General features: G+C 35.8%; 1 protein-coding gene across 1 annotated transcript; it reads left to right on the forward strand.

The window, feature by feature from the left end:
• Nucleotides 1–2,003: 2,003 nt before the first annotated feature.
• On the forward strand, nucleotides 2,004–4,640 carry LOC104219469 (uncharacterized protein C594.04c). The gene is made up of 3 exons (XM_009770157.2): nucleotides 2,004–2,262; nucleotides 2,859–3,122; nucleotides 3,950–4,640. Exons 1-3 carry the CDS (start codon nucleotides 2,044–2,046, stop codon nucleotides 4,424–4,426), a joined length of 960 nt encoding a protein of 319 aa, XP_009768459.1. The 5' UTR covers nucleotides 2,004–2,043; the 3' UTR covers nucleotides 4,427–4,640.
• The last annotated feature ends 13,389 nt before the right edge of the window (nucleotides 4,641–18,029 follow it).

An 18,029-nucleotide genomic window follows, 5' to 3' on the forward strand; every position in this document is an offset into this window, starting at 1 on the left:
GGGATGATGGTGAAGCTGGACGTCGCTACTGGGCATGTATGAACAAGTTTTATAGGGTTCCCGACGAACCTGTTTGCAATTTTGAGGTATGGATTGATGAACCCTGTCAGCAGGAATACTACAAAGAAAAATTGCAGTATCTTCATTGTTTGTGTTTGAAGTAGTGGGAAAGAGAGCGACAATCCAAACGAGAAGTTGCGGAGTTGAAGGAGAAACTCAAAGAGGTGGAAGAAGAAAAAAATAAGCTGGGAGACAAATTTAAGTGGTTGGAGCATAGAATACTAGGCGGTCGTGATTAAACAATGACATGTATGTGTTGAGCCTAGTAATGTATCTTTATGTTTCCCGTGTCATGTGTTTTCATTAGTTGTACTGAATTTAAGTTATGTTAAGTTTCTATGTTTGTGTTTGTGTTGTACTGTTAAAATAAAGAAGAAACGGGCCTTGACTATTTTTTTAAAATTTTTTTTATCTAAGACAATTTCTTGTAAATTATATAGCTTATATATACTATATATATATATATATATATATATATATATATAGAGAGAGAGAGAGAGAGAGAGTATATATAGTATGTATATATATGTGTGTATGTGAGTGTGTGTGTGTGTGTGTATATATATATATATATATATAATTTACAAGAAATTGCTTTAGATAAAAAAAAATTCAAAAAAATAGCTCGGAACACTTAGGCCCGTTTAGGCCTATGGGCCCGGCCCATTTAGCCCGGGACCATGTGGGCTTAGGCCCGTAGTGGGCCGGTTCCACCCTCTGGGACCGCTAAGCCCGGGACCGTTTGACCTGGGACCGACCCGCCAGAGCACGGGACCGTTTGGCCCGGCCCGACCCGTTTAGCTCATTTAGGCCCGGGCCCGGGCCACAATACAGCCTTAGCGAAAGGTAATAAGGCAAGACTTGGCGTTACATCATCACACTGAGGACATGACCCTTGATAGAAAGGTGTGGAGGTCGAGGATTAGGTAGAAGGTTAGTAGGTAGTCGAGTGTGTGTCTTCTCCACACCGGTAGTAGTAATACTAAGCCTTGTATTTGGTTATTGACAGTCTTGAGTACATATATTCTTATTATATTGTTGTTGATACCGCTTGTTCTCTTATTATATTGTTGTTGATACCGCTTGTTCTCTTATTATCTTATTATTGTTACTGCTTGTTCTCTTATTATCTTGTTATTGTTACTGCTTGTTTTCTTATTATCTTGTTGTTGGTATTGCTTGTTGTTACTGCTTTCTTTTTCTTTCCTTAAGCCGGGTGTCTATCAGAAATAGTCTCTCTACCCTCAAGGTAGGGGTAAGTTCTGCGTACACACTACCCTCCCCATTCCAATCTAGGGATTATACTGGATTTTTTTTGTTGTTGTTGTTATTGTTGTTGTTGTTGTTGAATAGATAGAGCAAAGGATTTACTGCCAAAAAAAGAAATTCAAACCTTTTAATGTGCAAATCAGGTAATTATTAAGGGTTCATACAAATAGCCGGTTGGATTCACTATTTATATTTTCCAGTCGATATACATAAATTATACACTGATATTCATATTTTTGCACATATAATATATTATAGATCTATGACTATTTTAAACTTAGTGGGTGTTTTGACATAAAAATAATAAAATTCCAAAAAATTGCGAATTTTTTGTTCAAGTGAAAATGGTATTTGAAATATAGAGTTGTGTTGGGACATGGATATGATTTTGGGTTGTTTTTGAAGTTTTGTGAGTGATTTGAGTGAAAATTTTGAAAAATAATTTTTTGGAGTTTTTTAAATTTTCAAAAAACTCACTTGAAAATTTTATGAAAAAACATTAATTTAAAAAAAAAGTGAAAATATTTTGAAAAAAGGGAAAAATAGTAGGTTAAACAAGTATTTAAGTTAATTCTTCAATTAACAAGGAGTATAAGTTAAGTTGGGCCCAGCTCATAATTATGGGCAACAACTTCCAGCCCCATAGAAAAGCCTTATAAAGGAGGCCTCCTCCCCAAGTCAGTAAAACTACAGTACCTGTCACTTCCACCGATCATGGCTACTCATAGCAATGTGAAGAATGCGTTGATTGCATTTGTTGCTCCACTTCCCTCCCTACTCTTCTACCTCTCTTTCCTTTGCAATTACCATGAGAATCAGCATCCACTTTACAATTGGTGCTATCACCACCCTCTTCTTTTTGCTAATCTCTTGTTTTTCCTCAATGTCAATGTCCTCTTCTGGCTCATTGGTCTTCTCCTCTCTAGCCACTGGGTAATTTTTACATGAATTCGTCAATTGCGTTGTTCTTGAATTGTGTTCTTTACTTGGATTATAATTGTGTTTCAAATTTACGAGGCTAACTTGATTTTAACGGTTAATTTACTACCAATGTGTTCTTATCATTTTGGAGCTAAAACCTAATCATTTTATAGTGCTTGTTTTCTATTTTAACAAGAGTCTACTTGGGAATCTTAATAGCTAAGTTGATTGGCTACCTGAATTTTTACCTTGTTGGTGAGGGTTTGATTCCCCGCCTTCTAAACCCCTCCCCATTACAAAAACAAAAACAAGAGTCTATTGTTTATTTTGTTTTTGGTTCTTAAAATATGAGGCGAGCTTAAAGAAAGAAGTGAGGATTCATATAGCCGACCCCAACTTAGGTTGGGATTCTAGCTTCTTTTTTTTTTGTTGTTGTTGTCATCGTTGTTATTTTGTTTTTGTTGTTGTTATTGTTTTGTAGAATAATGTCGAACATTAACTGAAAAATGGGCCAGATAGTGAATTTGAAGTGGGGAGGGAGTACTAATGTTTTGTGATTTTTGATAGATTTGATGAATTGGGTTACTGTTGAAATTTGATTTTTTCAGATGATAGATTTATACTGGACAGTGATTCCAGTAATGCTGGTGCATTTCTATGCAAATCATCCGTTGGCACAGTACAATGTTTGGAGGTCCAATGTGGTTATAATCTTGACTTGGATTTGGAGTATAAGACTTACGCATAACTACTTCCGGCGTGAGAATTGGCAGTGGGGACACAGGCAAGATTGGAGATTTACAGATATGAGCCATCAGTTTGGCAAAAACTGGTGGTGGATCTCTTTCTTTGCTGTTTATCTCTCTCAGCAGGTAATGAATTCACTACCTTGTTTCTTTTATATAGCTTACTTTTTAGGAATATATGCCTGATTTTAGAGCCATCAATTTATTGATAAAATGAAACATTTATATCAGTGAATTATTCATTCAGAATTGAGGATGTATGATTATTTATGCAACTTCACTTTATGTCTGACTTCTTTCTTTAGTAGTTTTATTTGTGCAATGAGAAGAGTCCCATTCATAAATATTCTAGTAGGAAGAGGAAGACCCCACATTACTAACATGAGAAAGTAATATTTGCCTGATTTTAGAGCCTACACATATTGCCCGTTTCCTGCATCTAGATATAGCATACCTAATTACTACTTTCAAATATTTGTTGTGTGATCTTCATGTATGTTGGAAATTTCTGCTGCTCAATCAAGCGGTAAAAGAGTATGCCTCATAAGCAAAGTGCATTGCAGTTATTCCCTAAAAGTGTCCGCTCTTCTGAAGATATAAATTATTCATCCCATTTAGGATTTAGTAAAGGCAATTCTCATATGTAAAATGGTCGATTGTTCTATAAGTTCCACATACTTTTGTTAGTATTTCTGCTAGGCACAACCATATGAATAAAACATTGTTTGCTCAAAAGCATGGAACTGGTAAAGACCATGCTATATCACATTGTCGCTGAAAAAACAACTTTCTTGGCCTTTACTAAGTGTGTAAATCAAGTCTGGTTGATGTAATATTTTGGAATGTGACATTGAATTTGCAGCGGTCAGCTAGCGGAACAAAGAAATATTCGTGGCTCCTTTATCATCCATTAAGGTGTTGTTTATTTTCGTTATGTGACATGACTTTTGCAGGTTTTTCTAATGGGTATATGCCTACCTATGTATGTGGTCCACTCCGAAGACAAGCCATGGAATATCTGGGATTTCATTGCCGTATTCATCTGCTTGTCTGCCATCATAATCGCCTATTATGCGGATACACAGCTCCACGATTTTGTGAGCAGAAATCAGAAACTAAAAGAGCTTGGCGAGCCAATGGTTCCCAATCTTGACGAAGGCCTCTGGAGGTATTCACGACATCCAAATTATTTCGGGGAGCAGTTATGGTGGTGGGGACTCGTCGTATTTGCCTTGAACTTGGGTCAGGCTTGGACCTTTGTCGGTGCACTAACTAATAGCATGTGCCTGGCACATGTCACTGGGCTTGTTGAGAATAGGATGCTTAAGCAAGCCTACAGAGCTGAAGCATATAATCTCTACCAGAGGACTACATCTGTGTGGATACCATGGTTCAAGTCATCCTCAAAAGGAAAAGATAAGAAAACTTGAGCCTATTTTCGATCTATTTGATCTCTTCCCTCATTAAATGTCCACGATAAGAACAATTGAATCAGTAATCTACTCTACTGTGCTTTGTAATTAGGTCTCTTGTATAATTCATTTGCCTGCATTTGTCCCTGCAAATCTGCAACCTTCTTATCGTTTATCCACTGGTTTTTAAAGCTAGCTAAGAAGAATTGAGAAATGTCCCGTTTTGATTTTATTTCTCGCAATTCAAGACGTAATTGTTCCTTCCTTGCAATTTCATTTGCATGAAACCTGCAAACTTGTTAGCACGCCCGACTCATAATAAAAAAATAAATTAAAAAAAAAAAGAGACAACCCGGTGAGGGAAGTATTCTGCATTCACGTACGGTCCGGAGAAAGGCGCATCCGAAGGGATGTGATATAGGCAGCCCAAGGCCTGACTCGCACAAATAAATGAATATTTCTGTACTTTCTCTGGGAGCAGGAGCTGTGTATCTAAAAACAAAAACCTTAAGTGTACAACTTAATACAAAAACTTACCAGAAAAAGGGAATTTAGTACTTGATGCATAAAACTTTCACATAACTTCATTAATTCTAATACAACAACTAACAGCACTAAACCAGTAAGTCAAATTAAATATCTTTAAAATACGATTTCCACAGGTCCATGTAAAGATAACTTCAATAGCAAACTTGACTTTCAGTTCAATTAATGATCCATAAAAAAGAATTCACTTTTGATATTAAGTTTCATATTTAATTGCTTTAGGAATTCTACCAATAGTTAGTTTCAAACTTTCAATGCCAGTGTCATTTTATTTTTCCCAAACAATCAGCTTATAAATAAAGAATTGGAAAATAAAATATTTGATGAAGTAGACAAAAGCTCTAGTTTTTATCTACATTTCATCTTCTTGTTCCTCAAACCGCTCTGCTCTTCACAGGCACACATGTTTCAACTCACTTACTTTATTCATGAGAAGCAATGATCCCTTGCTTTGCATCCCTTCCTTGCTTTAAGCGAAGAAAGGGTTGCTTTTTATAAAACTAAGCAGGAGCATTGGCAATGATAATGTAATTGTTTTGGAAATTCATCCTGCCTTGTAAGAATATTTTTGCTTCGAGTTGCCACCCAGGTTGATGGATTATATAATGCAGCGGAAGCAATTCAGCGTCAAATTCACGTGTAAAATAAATAACTAGCACATATAGAGTTTACACAAGTTACCTTTTAAAGCGTGAATTAAGTATGTGTATCACATTAGCCTTCAGTTCCAAAGCAACTTAATCAGAACACCACTGCCAACACGATCACGATCTCCAAATGTTCCATAGTCTTCTACTGTATTACTCAAATAATATATTGAAAGAACAAATTTCATGTGGGCGAAATTTCAAGGCAAAAATATCAAAAATTCGGCCAATCCTATGGTGGAAAAATACATGTATATACACACACATTTTTTGGGGTCAGATTTTTTTTCCAAAACCTATTGAGTTTTCTTTTTCACTAAAAAAGATGAGAAATTTTCACAAACCACTATTGTTTAGTGGTTATTAGCTAGTTGTAGCTACCATTTACTATATTACTTCTTATAACTATGTTTTCAGGTTTTTTAGAGTGTATTCGGTGTATTTAAGCTACTGTATTCATGAATACAGTAGCATTTCTAGGCGTGAAACAGGGGATTACAACTAGACAGATTTTTGTCTTCGAGTATATTCGAGTGTATTTGACTGTATTCACGGCGTAAAACATGGGACTACATCTAGATAGATTATTGTATTCAACTATATTCACGTCATGAAACATGAGATTACAACTATTTTTAAACGGAAAGTGAAAACATAATAAACTCCTAATATAACTCAACAAACTCAATTATAACACACAAATTTTGTATTTCCAGTTATAAAAAAGATTCTCAGCCGAAAAACACCCCAAAAACTTAGCAATCTTCAGAGAAATTATATAATACATCTGAATACATAAATTATATTAATTAAAAAAAATATATGAATACATTCATGAAATATAGCGAGATAGTGAATACAATGAAATACATATAATACAGCGGGATACATTGAAATACAATGAAAAAAAAGATAATGAATACAATGAAATACATAGAATACAGAGAGATACATTGAAATACAATGCAAAAAAAAAGGTAACAGACTCTTCAAGTTGCTCAGCCCCAAACTCTATCGTCTTTGTTCAAGAATAACCCACACGAGGTCAAAATCCCAAAATTATATACAAAAGATCCAAAATCATCGAACCTTCAATTTCAAAAATTCTTTCTATTATTTTTGCGTTGATTTCAAGAATCCAAAATTACAAAATTACATACAAGAATCCAAAATCATCGTCTTTGTTCCAGAACTGATGATTCTGACGATGCTGATGGCATCGTCGTTTGTGAGGTCTCTCTTTTCACTTCCCCAAGCATCTTATATATCACTTTTCTACTGTTTTTCTGATTTTTGCGTTGGTTTCAGATTTCTAAGAATTGGAGAGTATCAGCTAGGAGCTTTCAAGGGAAGATAATGGTGGATATTCGTGAGTTTCAGAAAGGCGGAGGTCTTGCATCAGAAAAAAGCGGAGGTATTGTAATTTGTAGCGTTGGTTGAGAGAGAGAGAGAGGGTGGAGAAAAATCTAAAAGAACGAGAGAGAAAAATAAATCAAAGCATATTTTATGGCTTGAGTGTAGGAGGTGACCATAAATAGATATTTGGCTATAAAAATCAAAAGATAGTTATGGAATATAATTTTTTAAAATAGTATTTATTTAAAATAAATAAGGTATCAACATTTTCTATAGGAGGCAAAAATTCCAAAAAATATTTCCTTTGTTTCTAATTATTTAGTCATAGTAAGAATCACAAAATTTAATTAACAAGGCTTCTTATTATGGAATTAATTTCAAAAAATGCAAAATTAACTTCTACCATAATAAATTATGAATTATTTCTTTAGACTTTGGCTTAACTTATTTCATGTGTCGGCTACAAAATTTACCGGCCGGGTTTACACATAAAAATTTATATGCTCTCATAAAGGTGTATCATTGATCACGCCCAACTATGCCTTATATAAAGGACTTAGCGGTCGTTGCAGATATATTCCGGTTAATAAGTCCGGAGTCGAATCCGACAGGGAATTAATCTATTAAGCTCAGATTAGACTCGCACAAATTCATGTAATCAATCTTCAGAAATATTTGAGTAATAAGTTGAATGATTACTAACTAAATATTACGTAATAAAAATGCAATAAATAAGAACTAACTACGAACGGGTTATAGGCAATAATTGGAATGATCTAAGGTTCTGATTTCCCGTATTGTCGGACTCCTTTCCACTACATTTTCTATAAATTTGCCTAAGTCTTCTCTATCGATCATGAGCACTCTGATTGTCGTAACTCTCTCCCGAGTAATTACCATAATATACTAGACATATTCTCCCGAATTATGCTAACTGGATTTAAGTACAACTCACTCAGATCGCACCAAGGTTTCGTTATCCTAATCCCACCTTTAAACCCTTCATATTGATCCCTCATATACGTTAGAAGTGATGTTGTTTAACAACTACCTAAATATGCATTCTCTCCCGAGTAATACATATTAAATAGGAACAGTTAATTGAGGTCCCTTCAATCAACAACAATACGCATATAGTTGAACAAATAGAGAGAATACTACGACAAATCTATATTAACATAACAATAAAATCATCCTCCAACATGTTCCATCAAAATCCTAGATTAGGAGTTTAGCTACTCATACTCATAGTAAGAATATCCAAAGTATTCTTCATAATTGAATTACAAAGTAAGGATAAAGGGATGTAGAAATCGATGATTCTAACTCCCAACAGTTGTTCCACGAGCTATCCTTGCCTCCGATTGCAAAAGTCCTTCAAAGCGGCATTTTTAGGTCTATTTATATGTTTAGGACAAGACCTAAGCGTGTAGTTCAAATCCTAGTCAAGCTGGAAAACGAACTAAATCTTCAAAACTCAGAATGGATCTCGCCCTATACCTAGCGTCGCCAGGCATCACGCCTGGTGGACCTGGCCCCAGGCCTGGCGTTGCTAGGTCTAATGCCTGGTTATGCTGGGCCTTTGCCTTGCCTCGCGAGCCTCTCGCTAGCTTCAAGCGTGGCGTCACCAAGGGTTTCGCCAGCTTCAAGCCTGGCGTCGCCAGGTTCTCTCATTCCCTGCTCCCACGCACGCTTTCGACTTGTAGATCTCCTTTTTTTTTACTTTCATCTCCAATTCACCTACACATAGAATGGACCCTATTACGCGCAAATAAAGTGTAATTTATCATTAAAGCATATAAAATGCAAGGCGAATAATGTGCTAAACTATGAATTATAGCCACACATCAATACCCCACACTTAGACATTGCTCGTCCTCGAGCAATCAAACTACACTTATAGACACAACCTATTAAGCAATTCCCTTAACTCATTATACCAAGAATCTTTAAAATAGTTTAAGCACAAAGGTGTGACATCATCGCCTCAAGATTCGACTTACAAATACCATGCCTTATTCACAATTCACTTACTTACTCTAACATTGAAGTCAACAATATTACTTTTCCTTTATGAATCATGTGCCCTCACCCAATCAAAGAGCTTAGTTCCACACACAATGAATTTTAAAAACGTAGGAACTCAAGATAGGAAAAACTCACTCGCTCTCAGAAATAACCTTCATATGCCCCAAATGATGCACCATAAGCTTGCCCGTAGTGTAATACTCTACTAATAGAGTTCATTCAGTCTAAGATCAAATATGACTTTCATTGATTGTAATGTAGGATACAGGTCGGGTAGTATACATTTGGATATAAGTGACTACACCTCCCTTAAGCACTTTAATACAAACACTTTAATATTCAAGCCCATACTTATGTCAAACCAAACTCCACCTTAACTTTACTATATTTTACCCCCTGCTTCTTTAAGCACCAGTACATCAAAAGCCACCACTATCAAGAAATATTCTTCCCAACAATACAACTATTTTTTTTCTTTTTCAATTCAAGTGGCTTTTATTTATTTTATTTTTTAAATTTTTTTCTTTTTACACAGTGCAACTTTCTCCTTATTTCAATTGTTCCACTCAAAAACCAACCTACACTACAAGAAATATAGGCTACAACCACATTTAATTGACGACATTTATAACAAATGTCATTAAACAATTACTTTTCTGACATTTAGAGCAATATGTGGTTAAATGAACGTCATTTAGCAAGAAAAGTTATTAAATATTATAACATTTGATTCAAATGATGTATTTTTCACTATGTTTATCGACATTTGCAGCAAACAGTGAGAAATTTTATACGCAGTTGAATTTAAATCGCTCATTCCTTTCTTTTTATTTTCCCTATCTCCAACCCCCTTTCAGAACCCTCCTCCTTTGAAACCCTAAATTCTACGAGACAACATCCATCATTCTCTGTTCATCTTGCTCGAAAGGGGCCATGCTATTTATGTCATATTTTACAGAATCATAGGTGATGGCAACCTCCACTTCCGTTCTCTTCTCTCGCCTCTGTGAACAAATTCAAATCGAACTGAAATCGAATATGCAGTCAATTGCTTCTTCACCATCAAGACATTCGAAGTTCGTAGTCTTGTGACCTTGCCAGAAGGAGAAGCCAGAGTTCAAGTCAATGTAATCGGTGTAAGGTTTTTTATTGAGACTTCGAGGAATCTTCAATTAATTTTTCTTCTTTTAATTTGAAATTATGGGTTGTTCATATTAAAAGATGGGTTTGTGATTCATTCACTTTGGATATGAATGAATTTTGGATAGTTGATGTATCCTATTTCATATATGTGTGCCGCAATCCGATAGATGAGATATTGCCGCATGTCAGTGTATTACCTTTCTATAATTGAATTAGAGAACCTAATTATGTTGTGCATTTTAATTGATACGAAATTTACCTTTTCAACTGTATAGTAGTATATTGCCTTCCAACTGTTTGAGAGAATGCTTTAAAGTTCTAGATAAGTTATCAAATGGATTTTGATAAAGAATCCATTAGATGTTCATGTGTATATGTAATCTTTGTTTATTATCCATGTTTATTTAGAGGTCAACTCGCTGATTGAACTATGTGGAGTCCACTTGAGGCTATGTAGCTGCCAAGTTCCACTTAATCTTCCGGATTGGTTGGTTCTTTTAATCTATCCCATTAGGTTGTTGGGTTATCCCTTTGAAATTGTTATGTATATTGTTTCGGCTTGATCATTTACTTTGCTCTGCACCCTTCTGTGTGGTAATCAATTGTACTTGTTATACTGGTGTTTACTTACATTGCCTCTGTTGGTTATCATGTGTCACAATCTATACTAAACAAATAGTTTGGTGCATTATCTTGTTTAAAACTATGTCGCAAAGGCAATAAGGCCATTGTGCCTCTATTAATGCTTTTCTTACTTTTTTAATATTGTTTTTTTTGTTCGTTCCCGATCTAGTTTAGTATAATTCTTTTCTTTTCAGTTATTGGAGACAACACTTCTGAAGGATGTGAGCTACTATAGTGTGGGTGAATCCTTGGCGTGGTGATATACTGATACCAAAGCTTCTTCATCAAAGAATACGGACACTAAAGCTTCAAATTGTATAGGCTATTTTGGAGATGTTAACAAAGAGAAAAGTTACAATTATGTATATACTATACTGGACTATTGTTTTTAAATTCATTTAAATTATCTGTGGTGTATGTCACTTGAAACTTTTGACATGAATGTGAATGTTTGTGGTATTTCGAAGAGCAAATAAATACATTTGTTGTTTTCTTCTTTTCTATATTGTATGTATTGTATGTAAAAGGAAAATATAATAAATGTATTGTTTTGAATTTTAGTTGTGCGTCTATAGTTTTTTAATTTACAAATAATTTGCTAACATTTTTGTATATGTCACAAATTATATGGTTATGAACTCAAATGAGTGACATTTGATAAAAAGTTAGTAGATAAATGCCACTAAGCATTTACTGACATTTACTTAAATGTTGGAAAATTTTCGACATTTAGCATAAATGTAAAATAAACGTCAGTAATTGATTATGTCACATTTATGTGACCTAGTACGACATTTATTTAATGTCGCCATAGATCATATTTCTTGTAGTGCTACCACACCACACTTTACAATTTAAGTGCTCATGAGAGGTGACAAGGTTCAAATATATGGCTGATTCAAACAAAAGGGTACGGCTTATAATGTGGTTACTAAAGAAACAGGATTATAGGCTCAAAGGAGTTAACTACGATGCATAACATTAAGGTGGGTACTCTATATATATCTGGCTTAACAAAGAAACACCTATACACTTCTCAGACTGAACAAAACTACTATTTCGCTTTGCACACATACGGGGTAAGTTCTAGACATCAAATGCAGTGCACGGAATACATACAAACCTCACATAGACATGACACATAACTCATTCAGGAATGATTTTTTTTTTCACGATACTCCAGTCAAAGCAGTTAAGCAAATTTAAGAATCTGCGATTTAAGGTACTTATACTAAAGTCAAAAAATTGAGCCTAAGCGTCACAACCAGAGTACTAACTATTCTCAAGGCATCACAAAGCTACGAGATATTGCTGCAGTTAAATGCATAGCCCAGTGGTTCTCACTCCTAAAAATTAAAACTAACTACATCCGGTTCAACGAAAAATCCTTGAAAAAGATCGCGGCCCAAAGGAAAATCAAGGAGGAATTACTACACTACCTACAAATAAAATCTTTTGGGTATTTTTCTTTAGACTTATTTCCCTCAAGAAAAATGTCTAGGAGATCCATCGTTGGGAAAAGTCTAACATTTCTATGTTTTTTTAAAATATTTTCTGACTAAAAACAACTAACAAGAAAAACAAAAAATGAAAAATTCTTAAAATAAATAACTAAAATAATTAACTAACGAAAATGACACTTACTACAACAACAAAAACAGCTAACAACTACTAATATCTACAAGTTCCCACCCCACACTTAGATTTGTATTGTCCTCAGTGCATGCACAAATTGACAAAACAAGATAAAAAAAAGTAGGGTGCAAGGGAACTCCCTGATCAAGAAGCGTCTTCATCCTCTGACGCTCTCCACTCTTCATCATGTTCGTCCTCCTTCTCCTCATCATCGCCCTCACATCTGACTGCTCTGGCTTGGCCTCAAACTGCTCAAGTGTGTTGATATCCTTATCATCAGGGAGTCTGTATCCATCTCCTAACCCAATCAGCTGATTGGCATGAGCATTGAGCGGGTACCGCTGCTCCAATTCAGTCCTCTCCTCAGATGTGGCCGGCCGACCCCCTATCATTAGCTGAAAATCCATCATCCCATAGAGATGGGCCATAAAACTATTATCACGTGCATTGTGCTCAGCACCTGCCAATGATGGCATGGCAGTCTTGTCTTTCAGCCAGAGATTAGTGATGTCCGTTTGTCGGATAGGATGATCGATGGTGTGGTCAAACTCAGGCTCCTCCTCAACCTCCTCGTGCCTTAAGAACTGAGTCAAGAAGTTAGCAAATGGCATTCGATCTATTTTCTTACTCGTCCTCACTGATGACATCTGGTAGCGGATCAGATGACCCACATTCACCCTTTGACCTGTCATGAGAAAGTAGAGCACACAGGTCCTTTCACAGCTTGTTACACCCCAGATTTTCGTGCGTGAAAGTACGCCATAAGTAAAATGATGAAAGTCAAAAAATGAGATATTATATTTCGCATTTTCGTACATTAAAGCGTCGTCGTACAATAAAGCTTCGTCGTAAGATTAATCGACGCAAATTCGGGAATGAGATTTATTTTGAGATTATAAGTAATACGCTATTTATATCAAGCGATAAATAAGTTCTATGAAGGATAAAGGGGTACACGGATTAACGAAAAGGATTTTCGTTAAAAGTGGCCAATTTGGGATAAAATACGGGTCGAGCGATAATATCCGATAATTATAAACTAGTACCATGCAAGGTACCATATGACCACGGTATTGTAATATATATAAAGTATACATGAAGTATTTTTAAAATAAATAGAATTTTAAGTAATTTGTGATAATTTTTAAATTATGCGGGTAATAGATTAATTATCGAGTAACGAAACATTACTCGATTAACCAATAAGTGGATAAATTAACAAAATTCCCCAAGGAGAAACGTGGCAGATCCCCTCCCTTTTTATAAGGTGAGTCATCATTAACCTTTACAAGTGTCTAAAGATTCTTAATCTAAAAAGTCTTAGTAAGACTTATCAATCTTCCCATGACAAAAGTTGTATCAAAATGCCTTAAGAAGAAAAAGCTTCAAGATAATGATCTGCCAAAACGTTGAAAGCAAAGCTCCATTTTCAAATAACAAGACTCATTTTGGTGACTTCAAATTCCTTTCATTTGAAGACCAAGGAAACCTTTTACATTCTGTACATGTGACCACAACGTGAAGGAGCAAAAATGTCACACAAATTTAGTCCTTAACCAATCGTTCCATTAAAAAAAACATTAAAGGCAGAGTAAATTGTCCGAAATTTCAAGTTTAAGTTTCGTCCATATTTTGCAGAAGCCGATTCATTCAAATAATTCCGGGAATAGGTATGTTAAGGCTATCCCTTCTTTCTTGTGGTGTGATCCATACAATACGAACGAAACGTGCAAATGCACAAATTCCATGAATAACTCTATTTATAGAAGTATAAGAGAGATCTATGTTATTTAATTACCATGTGTCATAATATTTTATCATCTGTTCATGGGTCTCAGAAAAATACGAAAGTTGAAAAGATGTTACTTTATGATATTTCTCAAGAGGCAAAATGGTCTTATGACATTCTGAATGATTTTATTGATGTACTTTTCATGCATTGCATTGACCCATGACCAGATGGCGTTATATATGCGTATATATGTAAATATATGTATATGGGATATGAGAAAAGGTTACGGCGTTTTATACTCACCACCACCTTATCAGCTAGTATATGATGATGATGTTGCCCACAGTGGCTGAAATATGATTCAAACGGCATTATATACGCATATATATGTATGTACTCAAACGACATTATATACGCATATATATGTATGTATATATATGTATATATATGTATATGGGATATGTGAAAGGTTATGATGTTATATACGCACCACCACCTGATCAGCTGGTATACGATGATGATTTTGCCCATAGTGGTCGATATGATATGATGGGATGCCCTCAGAGGCTGATGATGTTATGAAACATGTACCTATGCACGACATGTCATTCATATGCATATGCATGACGTTAAAAGTAATTTATGATTTACAAATTTATCCAGACTTACAGGTTGAGTCATGTACTTTATATGTCTTCTATGTCTCTTATGTATTTATTTATGTGCCTTACATACTCGGTATGATTCAGCGAAAGATGTTGGTGCGCTCCATTTGCTTCGGAGTTGCTCGTTTGGTTAGTATGATTTAGACGTGTATTCTTTGGCATGGCGGGACTCTGTCCCGACCTTTATGACATTTATGTATTCTTAGAGGCTTGTAGACATATGTCTTGTACGTGAAAAATTGTACGGCCTTATCGGCCTATGTTTTGAGTTTATAAATGATTATGTTGGCCTATTAGGCTCGTATGTCACGTGTATATGATGATGTAATAAGAAAGATAAGTTACATTGGTACTCGGTTGAGTAAGGTACCGGGTGCCCGTCGCGGCCCATCGGTTTGGGTTGTGACAAAAGTGGTATCAGAACAGTTCTGTCCTAGGGAGTCTACAAGCCGTATCTAGTAGAGTCTTGTTTGTAGATGTGTCGTGCACCACACTTATAAGTAGGAGGTTACAGAGCATTAAATACTATCACTCTTTCTTCTTACTCTAGATCGTGTGGTAGATCTCATTTATAAGAATTCAAGTCCCGAGCTTCTATTTTTATTCGTAATAAGACGATGCCTACGTTCAGAAAGATGATCGATAAGAGATATAGTTGTGGAAATGTTGAATTAGAGGAACTCGACTTTGTATCATGCTTATGATAAGTAAATATGAGGTCTTCAGCAGATCATGTGCGTACTGAAAGGTGTAAGCCTCTTGATAAAGAGCCTTAAGGCAAGAATACCTATCCACCTTTATGGTGAAAGACAATGAGATATTAAGAAGATAAATAACAGTTTCAACAAGCAAAAGAAGCAAGATGAAGAAGGGTACAAGACGCTCAGTTAATGAAGGTTAACAACATTTATAATTGAGGCAGAGTAACATAAGCTTTTTGAGTTATATTCAACAATAATAGAGGTATGTACAATTTGTCACACCCATTGCAGTTATGCCCTGTGGGGGCTAACAGGTATAGTTAAGATAAGGATGGGGTATCAAGATCCGGCTGGGGTTAGAGTAACCCAAACTGGTAAATGGATTACTTTCATTTGTTGGCATTTCCGAAAGATATTACATATGTGCAAATAGATCTTCTTTTGAGATACCCAGATGGTGCACCCTAGAATATTACGATTAGATGTAAATACTAGCATTCAGAAGATTGGCACTGAAAGCCTGGATGGGATAAATATTACCTTAAGCGTGGCTCTCATCCCTAGTAGAGCGAGGATGTTGAGCAACCCAAAGAGTCATTGGATGGAGCAAAGGGAAGCTAAAAGCGAAAGAATGTCGTATTGAAGTTTTCACAAGAAAAGGGATATGCAAAAATATTAGCAGAGTAATAAGAAGAGAGATAAGAAAACATTATGAATCAGGTATGATACATGGATGAAAACGGTAGAGTGTTACACAACCTATAGTCAAATGAATGAAGAGACGAAAGGTGATGGGCCTTAAGACAACGAAAGAGTATAGGCCATAAGGTTATATCCTCATTTTGAGAAATAAGTTCGTGACTCCAACGCGACTACCAGAGGGGAGAGTTAATCCCCAGAGTAACAGAAATCAGTATAGACTGGTACACAAGATAAACTAAAATATGAATTAGGGACTGAATGATTGAAAAGTACTTGGCATCATCGGAATTTCAGATTTCGTTCCGGCGGTAATAGAATGGACCACAAAAGGAAATTCACGATGAATTCAGAGAATAGTCATTCAGGGAGACGCCTCTCTAGAGCAAGCAGTGTGAGCAAAGTTAAGCTTAAGAGATTGTATGTGCCAGTTACGCTAAGTGTCACCCTAGCGAGTAAGGGAATTTGTCATCCTTGGTACAGAAGAATTGCCGCAAGGCGAGTAAGGATCATTGATGTTGAGAAACAACGCCAAAGATGAAGAGGTAAAACATCTATAGATAAACCCTCGTGGATTCAGCTTTTAGTACAACCCTAAAGGGGGGAATATGGAATAATGTGGCATTAAGCCAGAATTAAGTGGTTCTAGTGACTATGGAATGGTAAAGGAAGAATGCGATAAATGAAAGAGGAATGAGATGACACTTACCCAAATCTTATAGATACGCTACGATTCAAGAATATTGTGCAAGCACGACGTCAAGGAGAGGAAGTAAAGGTTCTTGCTTGAGGTGTTATTAATAAATAAGGAGCCAGTGCGAGACATAAGTTAAAACAAAGTAAATATCCCAAGAAAGATTACGAGGAATATTGATACGAGAATGGGCCAACAAGTAGTTAGTAATTGGTCAAGAAGATCCCAGTTATGGCTAAACAGGAGGTTACAGACGAGTCATCAGATCGTGTAAGATAAACATAGTAGAAACCAACATGGAGAATATAGCCTCGCAGTAATATCATTATAATACTTGAGATATATTCAAATAGGAGTCGGGGTAATTGAAGGTACCGTATGAGTGTTGCGGGGATAAAAGAAAGTGCCACTAGGAAGGCAATCAAAATGTCAATTCAAAATCAATCCTACAAGCACAAGGGCACGGAGGTAAGAAACTACAGATAGTTACAGGCAAGGAAGGACATCAAAAGGTCTGTAATAAGCTCACAGCTTTATGAGGGTCAAGGGTTCTCCCTAAGTACTACAACGAAAGACTAGCTAAGCAAATAAGGAAGAAGGCTTCAACTTAATCACAACGACCTAAAGAGGAAATAGTCGTGTAACAATAGTCTCACAACAACATTATAAGTACTCTAAAGGAAAGTGGCACTTACTGTGACTAATGAACGGGAAGTAAAATTAAAAGTAATATTCGAGATCATATGAGTTGCGCGAAAACTCTGGCATGTGTGGGCACTAGGATAAGCTATGTATGGACGCAATAAGGGGGCAGAATGACCAGGAAAAGTAATAGCTTACGTTGAAAGAAATCTAAGATGAAACAAAAGAATTATTTGATCAATGATCCAGAGTTAGTACGTTATGGATACACTCAAAATTTTGGAGCATTATCCAGGCAACATATTTGTTGACAATCATACAACCATAGAAGACTCCGGTATAAGTTAAAAATAAAGAATTGAGCGCAGGGCATAGACAAAGGATTGAATTGTTAGAAGAATGTATCACGGATATTCTGTAATGCCCATGAAAGGCTAAGGTAATAACTGATACCATGAGCCATAGATCGGAAAATAGCTTAAGCCTACATAAAGGCCGATCAGAAGGAA

Source organism: Nicotiana sylvestris, chromosome 1 (genome assembly GCF_000393655.2).
Source record: "Nicotiana sylvestris chromosome 1, ASM39365v2, whole genome shotgun sequence".
NCBI lineage: Eukaryota > Viridiplantae > Streptophyta > Magnoliopsida > Solanales > Solanaceae > Nicotiana > Nicotiana sylvestris.